This window comes from Pelodiscus sinensis, chromosome 2, assembly GCF_049634645.1.
Source record: "Pelodiscus sinensis isolate JC-2024 chromosome 2, ASM4963464v1, whole genome shotgun sequence".
NCBI lineage: Eukaryota > Metazoa > Chordata > Testudines > Trionychidae > Pelodiscus > Pelodiscus sinensis.
Window position 1 is genome coordinate 198574767 of NC_134712.1, and position 13414 is coordinate 198588180.

Sequence of the window (13414 nt, forward strand, 5' to 3'; positions counted from 1 at the left end):
TATCAAACATTCACTAGGTAGCTTATCATGGAACCAATTATTAACTCTCCAACACTTCCAAATTCATATTGCATTATTACCTAGGAATTTTATAGTTTCCTGTCACTTTGTGTATTGCAAAAAAAAAGGAAGGGATTCCAATTGTTTAAATTTGATAGTCTTCATAATTTACCAGAATTAAATCTCTTTGTATTTTGAAAATGCTATTAATTTTAATATATAGGTTAATTCAAGTAATAAACAATTGATGATAATGAAAAAACACTTTCCAGATCACTTCATTTTCCTAAATCATGTTGGATATATTGGATGTTACAAAACATAAATAAGCTTGTTTAAATCAGTCCAGCAAAATTGAATTAAAGGCCCAGGTAAGTATTGTAATTTTTTCACCTTTCATAACTACCTGTATTATTTTAGTATTTGTGAAATGATCACGGTACATGCTACTTTAGGACTGCAGGGAGGTTATAATTCAGTTTTAATAGTTTAAAACAAATCTTTACTATGCCAATAATAGTGTTGTCTTTCATTTAGTATGTTACATTTTGGAATGCACAAATAAATTATTTAAATAAATATATACATGTATGGTGAAGGAAAAATGCTACAGAATTCAGTACAATGGCTGCATGCACTGAGGAGTGATAAACTGTGATTGGTCTTATAGCAATAAGTATGGACTGAAAACTAGGAAAAGTTTGACGATGTGTTGAAATTCCCATCACCACATAGAAGGGTCTTCAAACCTGTAAGACACATTAAACATGTTATTTTTGCTAAAAGATTAGTAATAGAACCAAACAGATTTTAAAATAATTGATCTTTTAACAAGCAGAAATAATAAAATGATCTCACTTTAATACTGATAGTAGAGTATAGGATACATTTCCAATGTGCAGTATGAAAATTGAATTGTTCAACTGCCATGAAAAGTAATAGAAGTCAAGTGGCTAAATACTCACATGTTGTTATGTAATTGGACCCTAAATGTTGCTATATCAATGCTGTGTCTTTACAGTTCTAAGACCCATTGCAGAATAATTTTATGCTAGTGGCTAACACTTAGCACATTTCTGCTAGAAAACTGGTATGTGGAGATATAAACATGCAGTATCGTTACATTTGTATATTTATTAAGCAGCACAACAGACATTTTTAAAAGAGAGGACTTACAGAATTTAACAAAATATGATATAACAAATTTAGTTTTTTCAAGAACTCAATCCAAAGGTAGCAGCCATTGCTAAAAATCTTACAGTGGCATTCCTGCTTAATATTTTTAAATAAATGATGTTTACAATATTTGCTAAAGAAAATTCTGAGGGCCCAAAGTGTTTGTTTACCCTGGTGTTATACTACATGCATACAAAGACACAAAAAAGGGAGAACGTACCAAGACAAAAAAGACAATACACATACAATGTAAGGACTTCTAATGACTTACAGAGGCTCCAAAAAAAGAAAACAATGCACCATTCTAATAAGAGAGTCATTTGTATTAAACTCATTGCTTCCCTTTGTTTCCCAGCACATTTATTTTCGATATATTTTCTGTAAAAATCTAGTAAAAACGTTTCACTACAGGAGAAACTTTCTTTAGATGCCCCATATGTACAATTAATACAAGACGTTTATAGAGATTCTCTAGTAGCTGGTAAAAGTGTGATATCAAGGTGACTCAGACAATCTGAATACTATTCAGGGTTTTCTTCATACTTCAGTAATTTTGGGTACAACAGAAGTAACAGGTACATGATATGCAACCTTCTGATGATGATATAGCCATGGGAAACTAGATCTAATCTCTTAGTGGCTGCAAGAAATTTATATATATATATATATATATATATATATATATATATATATAAACTTTTGAACTAATTTTAAAATGCTTTTATTTTTTATTAATTAGACTGTTTTAATTTTATTGTTGTTTAAAATACCTTGCTGAGGCCATGAAACTAAAATCTCTTCATTATAATTTCTTCCATTTCATGTGCACAGTCCTTTATTGTATTTATTTACTTCTTTTTGTTCATAAGCTTTAAGTGAGTAATGATTATTATGAATAAAGCATTGTAGCATTTTTGGAGGTGGGAAAAATTATGTGTAAAAATTACATGGAGGAATGACATGAATTGTAATACCACATCTGTGCAGCTCCAGGCTGACAACTCTGATAGCGTTCCTTGAACAGTTAGCATTCTGGTTTTTCTCCTGAATTTCAAGTTTAAGTGGCATTTCAGTGATGCATAGATCTTATATTGGCCTTCTGCATTGATAATGTCATTCCTTAGCAATTAAAATTATACTAATAACACATTTAATAAAATCAGATACCTTGCAATGTTGTTTTTAATGTTGTAGTAAAATCAGATCATGGGCTTTCAGATGTAGATATTCTTGTGGGCACCAAACAAATTTTACCAACTTGTGATCTTTTCATTTTGTAAAATATTAGACACAAAACTCTTGACAAAAGTAATATTTTAAAGAAAATCACAGTATATAATTAGGGCCTTACCAAATCCATGGCCACGAAAAACTTGTCAAGATCCATGAAATTTGGTCTTCCCCTGTGAAATCTGGTCTTTTGTGTGCTTTTATCCTATGCTACACAGATTTCACAGGGGGAGACCAGTGTTTCTTAAATCGAGGATCTAAAAGGAAGTTGCACAGGGGTCACAAAGTTATTTTGATGAAGGAGGTCGCAGTATTGCCAACCTTCTGCACTGCTTTCAGACCTGGGCAGCTCAAGAGTAGCAGCTGTTGGCCAGGCACCCAGCTCTAAAGGCAGGACTCTGCCAGCAGCAGTGCAGAAGTAAGAGAGTGGCAATAACATTGATCTGGGCAGCTGCTGACAGTGCCAAGTTCTGCAGGCAGCAGTGCTGATATAAGAGTACCAGAGTACTATAAAATGCCATCCTTTTTCCTTCACTGTTGCAGGTGGCTGCTCACTGTTGAAGGCAGGGCTGCCACCAGCAATAACCCAGAAGTAAAGGTAGCAATACCGCAACCACCCCTCGCAATAATTTTGCAAGACCTGCTCCCCCTCCCCCCGCCCAACAAGCGTTCTCTCTAATTTATAATGTCCATATGCAGAATTACTTCTGTTATGTGCACCAATATGTACGTGATATATCATATAACAAGAGTCATTCTGCACACGGGTTTGGGTGAGATCTCTAAAAGGGACTCCAGTTGTGGGAGGGAATTCCAGGCTGGGGAAGGTACTTGGGGTGCAGAAGAGGGTGTAGCTTTGGCTGGGGGAGTGGGCTCTGGAGTGAAGCTGGGGATGAGGATTTTTGGATGTAGGAGGAGGCTCCAGGCTAGTGGATGGGGCCGAGAGTTTTGGAATACATGCTCCAGGCTGCAGGTTGCGACAGTGGGCTGTAGTGCAGAAGGGGATGAGGGCTCTGGGGTGGGCCCAGGAATGAGGGGTTTGGGATGCAAGAGGGGGCTCCAGGTTGGGGGTGACTCAGAGTGGGGAGGGGGAGGAGTACTGCTTACCTGTATGACTCCTGATCAGCGGCACTAAGACAGGCTGCCTGTTGCCTGCATGTCCTGGGGCACAATGCTGCACCTCACAAGTGGCCAACAGGTCTGGCTCCTAGGGGGTGCGTGAGGATCCATGGGACACCATACGCGCTGCTCTCATCTGAAAGCACCCCCACCCCCATTCCCATTGACTGACAACCAGACAATAGGAGCACAGAGCTTCCTCTGTCTAGTACCCAGCTTGCTACTGGTCGCTTCTCTGCCAGTCCCAGCACATGGCTGCCCTAGTGGTGGCAGCTCCCTGCTGGGGCCAGTAGGAAGGGACTGTCCTCTTCTGGCCATAGCAGCTCTGTGGAGTTTCAGGGAGAGGTGCCTCTCTCCCTGGCCACCCCAGCTTTGGGAAGAGGCATCTCTCCCCACTGCATACCTGAACCCTTGGGTTTAGAAGCCAGCATGTCGGGCTTAATGAGAAGTTACAGGGCCACACAGCTTAGAGGGTACTTAGCCCACAACTTGTTTTTTGGGTTAGAACTCCTACAGTTACAAAACTATGAAATTTCAGCTTTAAATAGCTGCAATCATGAAATTTATTATTTTTTAAATTTTTAATCCTATGGCCATGAAATTGATCAAAATGGACCATGAATTTGGTAGGGCCATATATATAATCTATCCATGCATTTTTCCACCTAAAGATACTTTAAAAGAACCCAGTATTTCAGAGAGAAAAAGTAAAACTAAGGAAATTAACAGTTAATAGGAAAACATGGCTCGTGTTTCAGTATGTAATTGAATCATCATTAGGAGATAAGATGGAATTCTGCTCAGAGTTTCACAATAAGGTATGTGCATTATGGGAAGTATTCCCTTACTTTTGGCAGTAGCAGATTCCCGATGTTTAAAGTAAGATACAGTACTTGACTTGGACCAATGATCTGATCTGGTATCATAGCCCCTATTTTCCTAAGACATTTGTGTTGTTTTAATAATGCAAAAATTATTCTATTTGTTTAGATAGATATAGAAAAAGATATAGATAAAATGACATCCAGTTTTTGCTGCTTACATATTTTCTGCCTACTAAATGATTTATTGAATAGCTAAATTTAAAATAGAAATAAAAGCTATCACAAGCACTTTTATACTTACCTAGATCTTGGGATATTTTCTGTGCTTTCTCTTAACAAAAGATCCGAGATCAGTGTCTCTGGACTCGATCTCTTTCCATATCTATTAAATGAAAATATATTACCTATTTTTTCATATCTCCAACTTAAAATTGACACTAACTTTGCTATGTTCATACAAACCTTTATTGTAAAATTGTATAGGGCAAAAATAAAGGCAACTCTCTAGCAAGTGTTTAATTGAACCCAGTTTGATAATATTTGTAACCATTGTGGCACATTCTCATATGTCCATAATTAGAATTATGACCTATCATACAGAAATATTTTCCATAATCACCTGTTACCATGTACATAATAGAAATCAGATATTTCTAACATTTCTTTCTTTGGTGGGTATTAGCAGATATCCTACATTCACACTTTCTATGCAGGAGGATATGCAAGTGAGGGAAAGGGAAATAAATTGAAATATGAGGCTTATGATCCATTTCTACGAATGCAATGAAGGGTTTGTTTTGTTCAGTTCCAGCACAATTTTGGATAATGCATTTTCATCAGAAATTCACTGAGAAATTTACAAAAACTATCTGCACTGCATAGTGAATACAAAATAAGACGTATTTGCATTATGCTACCGTACATATACACCAAGATTTTCAAAAGTGACTTGTAACATGAGATGAGATATCTTAAAGGGAGACGTATTTTCAAAAAAATGTTTAGACCCATGGAAAATCAGGCACCTTTAATTTTTAGACCCATAGAAAATCAGGCACCTTAAGTAGTATTAAATGGGGGACTCAAAACTTGCGCTACTCAAACTCAAAACTAGTCATTTCTTGTCTTCATAGATATTGTTTTATGAATCAGAGTTTTTTATTGTATGACAATCGTTGTTAGGCATGATCATTGTTACTAGTAAACTTTACAACTGTGCTTCTATTCCCATATTAAAAAAAATCCAGAAATAACAATCCCAAAGCCCATTTCCTGTAAAGGGATGTGCCCTTTTTCTTATTCCTGAAAACAGTATCAATAATGAATAGTCAGCTTGACAGGTAATCCATTTCTGTCTGGGATCACTAGGTTAATAATAGTAATGGTAACCACAGGAAACCACTTCCTTTACTGTAAAGAAATAAAGATGATGGTTTATTACATGTATGAATATATACATCAAATGACAGTAAAATTATAGTGCCAAAGAATTACTATGTGAATGGGATGAAATCCTGGTGCTCTTGAAGAGAGTTGGCTTTAAAATGTCTCTCCAATGGGTTCAGCTACATTGCAGAAGAGCAACCTTAAAACAAATCATTCTTTTTTCTTTTTGACATTATTTATGTGGTGTATGTATTTTTACCATGATATATGAATATGGAAAAGGCTGATGTACTATCTTTATATTAATGACTGGATTTTTTGCACTGTCTTGGTCAATTTAGTATGTTTTCTATGCTTTAGAAAGACAAAGTATCAGTTTCACATTTTGGAAGCAAATGTTTGTTATATAAACTGACTGAAAATGTATATCTGAATAGAACCAGCCACACACAGTGAAATGCTATTACAGTAATTCAATCAAGCATGATGCTGAATCAAACCTATTATGCTCCATCACCACAAAGGAACTTGTTTCTAGTTACTTACTTCAATTAATATGGATGTGATTGGGAATCCCCCTAGAGAGGAATCTAATTTCCCTGATTAAAATATTTGTTTTAAAGAAATTGATTTAACAAATTAAAAACTGAATTCAGTAGCCCACAGCTTGGCAAAATTCCTACGGATTCCAATGAGAAATTTATCTGCAAAAGGAGTGAGGAGGGTCCCATGCAAGAGAGGAAACATGTCTGAGATTCATGAAGAGGCTTCTTATTTTGAGATACTTGACACTATCCCTGAAACTCCCTGCATCCAAGACCATGGGTAACACCTTGTACTGCCCTGCCGTACAGAAGATGTCTATGTCCTGAACAATGTTAAGCCATCATGGAATGGAGTGCTGACTGAAGAATCAGCCTTGGTGGAAAAGGACTAAACAGGAAAGCAAATTCCTCTAATGTTAAATGTTCAAGGCTCAGGTGTACGCCTTAGTTTTGTAGTTTCTATTGCTTAAGAGCACTTTTACGGTCAGAATAGAATAACGGCAAAAGAACTGAACTGGAAGTCAGGGCTGAACACAAAAGAGGAAATCCTTCAAAAGTATTTACACCAGAGAAGATATAGATTTGGAAAAAATACTCTTGCACAATTCAGAGATTTTTCAGTGACGGTATCCCAACCCACTGTTTGCTATGTGGAAAATGTTTCAACAGTCACTGCCATCAAATAGTGTTAATATTTTAAATATCAAAGTGCAAAAAGTGGCCAGTAGTATTTGATGCCAAATTTGAGGCCTCCTCTACTCCTAACCCTTAGGTCAATCTAGCCATCTAGCACAGAGCTGTGAAAAAAACTATGTTGCACAGGGCATGTTTAAGTCACCCTAACTATAGATGCAGATAGGTCAATGGAAATATTCTTCTCTTAACCTAACTACTGCCTTTTTTGAGGATGCATTTAATAACAGAAAAAAACCCTTCCATCACAGAACAGTGTAACAGCAGCATAGCTGCAGTTATTCCACCGAAGCACTTGTAGTGCGGACATATCCTTAGACATAGAGGCCTGCTTTTCAGAGGTGCAGATAACTCACAACTCCAGCTGAAGTCAAGGGGAATTATGAGCACTCGATATTTGTGACAACCAGGTCGTTGGTATGTGGCACTGGGCATTCAAAGCCATTTTTGAAAAATTGGGCCTTGGGATTCAAATCCTATAAAGTGTTCAGCGCCTCTAGTAAGGATTGAGGGTCCTCAGAACTTTGCAAGATGGATTATCATTATCAAAACAATCTTCATATAAGAAAGGCTCTTTTTCACATGATATAGCTGTGCAACGGGAAAAATCTGGAAACTTATGGGCCTATGACGGCTCCATATCCACAGGGGAAGGTGTGAGGCTGAGGGTTTTTCTACACTTGAAATGCTACAGTAGCACCACTGCAGTGACACTGCTGTAACGCTAATCAGCATGGACAACACCTACGCTGACAGGAGGGGCTCACTTAGTGGTGCAGGTAATCCACCTCCCTGAGAGGTGGTAACTTGGTCAAGTGAGAAGTGATGAGTTTGCCCAGAATTCTCTTCTTCCCTGATGGAGTCTCTCTGGCCATGTCTACATTTCACACTAAGCCCAGACTAACTGAGGTTTGAGCCAAAGCCTCCTTCCATCCACACACAAATCAGTCTGATGAAAGGACTTGGTGCTCCTAGAACCCTGCCAAGGCAGGGGTGGGCGATGATTTTTGAAGGGGGGGGGCTACTTCACAAATTTCTGAAGTGGTGGGGCCTCTGGCAGAAGAGGTTGCACCGGCAAACTTCCCATGCTCCCCTGCCCACAGACCCTGATTGGCCTAGGGGTGAGAGAGCACATGAAGTCTTTGCCCCCCTGTTTTGAACAGCTGGTGGTTCTCTCTAAGCGCCATGCATCCCTGGCAGTGGGAGAAGACTTCACGCGCTCCCTCCACGCGCACGCCAATCAGGGCCTGCAGGCGGAAGGAGGACACAAAGTCTCTCACCCCCTGCGCCTGTCCTGGTAGGAGCACGCGGTGCCTGGAGGGAACCACAAGCTGTTTTGAACACCTGGAGGGAGGAGGGGGGTAGAAGATTTTGCATGCTCTCCCATCCCCAGGTTTCTATTGGCCTGAGGGTGGGGGAGTGGCAGGGCAGCCACAGGCAGGATCAACCGGCTGGGCAGGCCAGATCCGGCCCTTGGAAGCTGTCTTGCCCACCCCTGGATAATGGGGTGGCCCAGAGCCTGCATTCTGCTGTCACTCAAATTCAAGCCCTACCATTTGCAGTATGGCTACAAATGTGAACATAGTATTTACAATACAGAGTGTATATTCAAACACTCGTTTGAAAACTAAGTACACATGCCCAAATCCTACAAAGGCTTAGTTTGCTGTGTAGCTATGTCCTCTCATTCCTTAGCTCATCAGAACGAGGCCCTGAAAATCATCATCTAATACTAAGTAAAATGTAATAAAGGTCCCACAGGAGATCTTTGACTTTTGTGAGGCTGTTCATCATGAGTAAGAGAAAACTATAAATGCTGGAGAGAAAGAAAATTACTGACACTTCTGCTAGAATATACTGAATATTACTCAAGGCTCTAGGTCAGAGCTGAAAGACATTTATTTATTCCACACAATTGTCTATAATTGCTGAAATACAAAATGTGCATGAGTTAAATTAAAACCAAATGCAATCCTGTTGCCATGGATTGTTTCAGTTCAGTTAATGCACTGAACAAGAGAAACAGTGCATCATCTTTTTAATTAAGTCCTATCTGGACCTCCATTCCTCTACCGTGTGGTCCACTGTGGAACTGGCATTGTAGGGTTCCATATTTGTCATCTTTCAACTACCCAATTGACTCTCCAACACAAATGCACTCCATTTAAAAGTAAAATGATTTTTCCCCTCTACTTGCCACCATTCTATTTATAACGTGCACACCAGAATGGAATCTCCCTCTCTCCCTCTGCTATACTGACTTTGCATAACTAAATGTATAAGAGATAGGAGTAAAATCTTATTTTTGTAACTAAAGGAAGCAAATAGGGATATAATATATACACAAGCAGTGGATCTGTTAAGTAAGATGATGCCATTTTTACACAGTCACTTTTAAAACTAGAACCATATTTGAAATAGCCTCAAGCGGTGGTTCTCAAGCAGGAGTATTGTACCCCTATGGGTACACAGAGGTGCTCCAGGGGATATATTCATTCATCTAGATATTTGCTTAGTTTTACAACATGCTACATAAAAAAGCACTAGCAAAATCAGTACAACCTAAAATTTCATTCAGACAAAATGTAAGTACAATATTTATGTTCCAATGGTCTATTTTACAATTATATGGTAAACATGAGAAAGTAAGCAATTTTTCAGTATTAAGGTGCAGTGACTCTTATGTATTCTTATGTTTTATTTTGTAAGCAAGTAATTTTTAAGTGAGATGAAAGTCGGGAGTACACAACCAAATCAGAATGAAAAAGGTACAGTATTCTGCAAAGGTTGAGTCACTGGTCTAATAAATAAACCAGATGATATAAGAAATAGTATTTGGGAAATGCCATATGAGAGATGAGGTGGGAAAATAATGTAGAGCTCAGGTGTGTGAAGGAAGAGGCAGTTGATATGGCAGACACAGGAGGAAAAGGAGAGAAAATTTTGGCATTTGCATTTTATGTGAATTAGAGGGAGGAAAGCAAAGCTGCAGCAGAGGAGGTTCCAATAACCTAGATTAGAAATTATCAGAGCATGGGCTTTTCTGGGTGACGCATGGTTCAGAGGAAGCTCTCTCTTCTATTAGCCAGCTGAACTAAATTGGACTGACGCCCCCAAATAAAGGGATTTGACATTGTAATTTTACCTTTCATTTCAATCTGAGGTTTCACCACACACATCTGCAGTAACGTGAACAAGTCAGGGCCATTCCTAGATAACCTTTCTAGGGAAGGACAGACTTGGCTGCTGACACAATGCACTTTTTATTTATTTGTTAAGTGATTGGTGTATTAAGCAGCTGTCAAAACAAAAGATTTCTGAATTACTACAGTTCTTTAGCAACAATAAGAGCTGTCAGTCACTCTAGATAAACACCATATAAGACACAGTAGCAGCAACAGAAGTGTGAAATTGTTCTGATTTTTTTCTCTTCCTGTCTCACACACTGTATCACCTAATAAACCATCTTGTTAGTCTTTAAAGTGCTACATAGTCCTGGTTTTTTTACTATCCATCAATTTATGTTTCATTTCCCTCTTTCCCCCCCTGCCCTGTGTTCGCGCCATAAAATAAAATCCTATGACTTTTGTTCCTAGCCGTGAAAACTCTTTGTGTTAAAATCTGACAAGACTGGATGAGACCAGCTTCTAGAGTCCATATTGGTACCACTCCACCAGTCCTTTATTACTTAAGGAGCGAATAGTCTAGCAGCGCCTTAAAGACTAACAAAGCATGTAGATCGCATCATGAGCTTTCGTGAGTAAAACCCATGACACCATCTACATGTTTTGTTAGTCTTTAAGGTGCTGCTAGACTATTCATTGTTTATTAAGTTTTTCCAGTTACAGACTAACTCAACTACTCCTTTTAGTCCTTTTTTACGTTATTCACGTTGGAGGCCACCGTTTACCTCCATCCTACATACAACCCATGTGCTGTATCCAAATAGGAACCATCTCATAATACAGTGGTGGGGCTGAATGCTACAGAAATTGAATCCACCCTTATCACATTTCTGCCTCCATTACTGGTTTTCTTGGGTGCCTCATTAAGTGCTCAGAGCTCCACTGAGGCATTGTATCTTCTCTGCTGTTGTGCCTGCTCACCACTCCCACACTGCAGTACCCATACCCCTGCTGGCAGTGGTAACTGGTACCTGCGGGGAAGGGATGTAGGAAGGGGCACCCAGAGGAACAAGAAGGCACCCCATTTACCCATTAAAATGTGGGGCTGGCCCCCTGAATGCTTAACCGCTGGACCTTGGTGCCTGATCTCAGCCTTGCCCGTCCTTCACCATCTGCTCACCTGGCTGGTGTATAGGGACTCATGAGCTAGAGATGCTAAGGGAGCTGGACACAGACAGACACACACACACACACACAGACACACACATCTTGTATAGCGCGCGTAGGTGTTTGCTGTGTACAGAGAAAGAGCGCTGAGTAGGGCGCAGAGCCTGGACCAAACGTATGCCCGGGTTTGTTTTTGGAGGGGAGATGTGGCACGTGGGTGAGCCCGGTGATTCCCCCCCAACACACACACACACACACACACACACACACACACACACACACACACACACACACGACAGCGGTCTGTGAGCGCCAGGCTCCCCGCCCGGTGCCTACCTCTGCCGCGTGATGAGGTTGATGTAGTGCCTCAGTGCCGAGTAGTATCTGGCCATGTCCTCGGCGGGCGCGTCCTCGCCAGGGTTGTCCGGTTTGGAGGGATACGCCTCCGCCAGCGTCCCCAGGCAGATCAGCAGCGAGAGGGCGAAAGGCAGCACGGACAGCCACAACCGCATGGTCCCCTGCATCTGCGTCGCGCCCGGAGGCGGGAGAAAGGCGCGTGAAAGGGCAGGGCAGGCGGCTGAGCCCCCGCGGCGGCCCCTTGTGTCGGGCACCCCCCACACCCACCCACCCACCCGGACCCGCTGCTGCCGGGCGGGCTCTGCCCCGCCAGCCCCTTTCCCGCCTTTCGGCAGGTTCGCGCTGGCTCGGTCCCGGCGCCGGGAAGTTGCACTTGTCAGCGCGGGACGGGCCAGGGCGCGCGGCCGGGCACCTGCAGCCGCTTCGCTGGCGGGAGAGCGGCGCCTCCCAGCCGCAGGGCAGCGGGGAGGGAAACCCAGCCCGGAGCCACTGCGCTGTCCTGGGGCGGCAGGGGCGCGAGGGGCTGATCCCCCTCCGCTCCAGGGGGCTGCTGATCCGGCCCCCGCTGGAAGCGGCCCCCGAGCCCGGGTCGCCCTGAAGCGGCCTGAGGCTCCGCACAGCAGGAGGGAAGCAGCGGGCGCGGCGCGGGGCGAAGGCGGGGAGCAGCGCCGTCCTGGCGGCGAGATGAGCCGGTGTCCCGCAAGCTGGCGGGAGACGCGCGCCGAGCGAGCGGCGCCCCGGGACACTCCGGGCGAGCGGCTCAAAGCAGCGCTCCCCGGCCCTGGGTGAGAGCCCCCGGCCCGCCCCAAGGTACTCACGGCGGGCTCTAGACGGGCTCTCCCTGCGCTCCGCTCGGCGTCGCTCTGGTGCCGGTGGCTCGGCTCTCCAGTGTGCGGCTGGGCGCCTCGCCGGGGTTTTTTATGGCTTTCCCAGCAGGCAGGAGGGGCCTCGGGCGATCACGCTTGACGCTTCGGTGACTCCAATCCCCTCGCTGCCTGCGCCCTGCCCCGGGATTGGCATCAGAAGCTGCTGCTGCCTCTTGACACTGACATCTCCCCCTCCCCGGCATAGGGGCTCCAGGGGGGTGTGGGGAGAGCGGGGTGGCTGCTGACGCCTCGGAGAGCTCCCAAGCCAGCCCTCCGCTCCACACACCCGCCTCCACCACCGGGCACCTCCCCCGCGCAGAAACAGGGGGAAGCTGAGGCTACCTGGCTCCGGATGGAGCCTCCCGGTTTTCGTGTCAAAATCCCACACTGCACTGTCAAAACTGCAGCTGCTCCTATTGCACCAGAAAAAGCCCTGGCCCGTGGCACAGGCAGTCCCAAAGGCTGGTGCAAACCCGCTGTCTTGCTGGATCTCCTCTTTTTGGGCAGCTGCCCCCCAGATTCCAAAACCTAACTGAGGTGGAGTTGCTCCTACTGCAGTAATAAAAATTGTACATGTGGGCACAAGGGTGGTTTGAATGCCCTCGAACTTCCACCTGAATCCTGCCAGCTACATACAGCCATTGTTTTGCGCAAACCCTCTACTTTTACAGCATAAGTAGAGCATAGGTGGAGCCAGGCCTCTTTCTTACACCCCAAAATAAAACCAAGCCACCTGCTTTCTGATGCATCCTGGCACAACATCATGGCCCCCTTCCCCCAAAAAAACCCAAAAATAAAACACCTGGCAACATGCACTGCTGATATAGCCAATTTGTCACCCAAGTTCAAAAATTTCAGTGCTTATATACAGAGCAAGATGAATTGTTCTTATTACACCAAAAGGCCTCAGACCTCCATATACAACT

The 13414-nt window shown here is 42.9% G+C and overlaps 1 protein-coding gene across 1 annotated transcript; it reads right to left on the minus strand.

Annotated features, from left to right (window-relative positions):
- Positions 1–464: 464 nt before the first annotated feature.
- Positions 465–12728, minus strand: NPY (neuropeptide Y). Its single transcript, XM_006138369.4, has 4 exons — positions 12441–12728; positions 11602–11789; positions 4651–4731; positions 465–749 (listed from the first exon to the last, which is right to left on the minus strand). The coding sequence occupies exons 2-4, from the start codon at positions 11787–11789 to the stop codon at positions 725–727; spliced, it is 294 nt and encodes a 97-aa protein (XP_006138431.1). The 5' UTR covers positions 12441–12728; the 3' UTR covers positions 465–724.
- Positions 12729–13414: the final 686 nt, after the last annotated feature.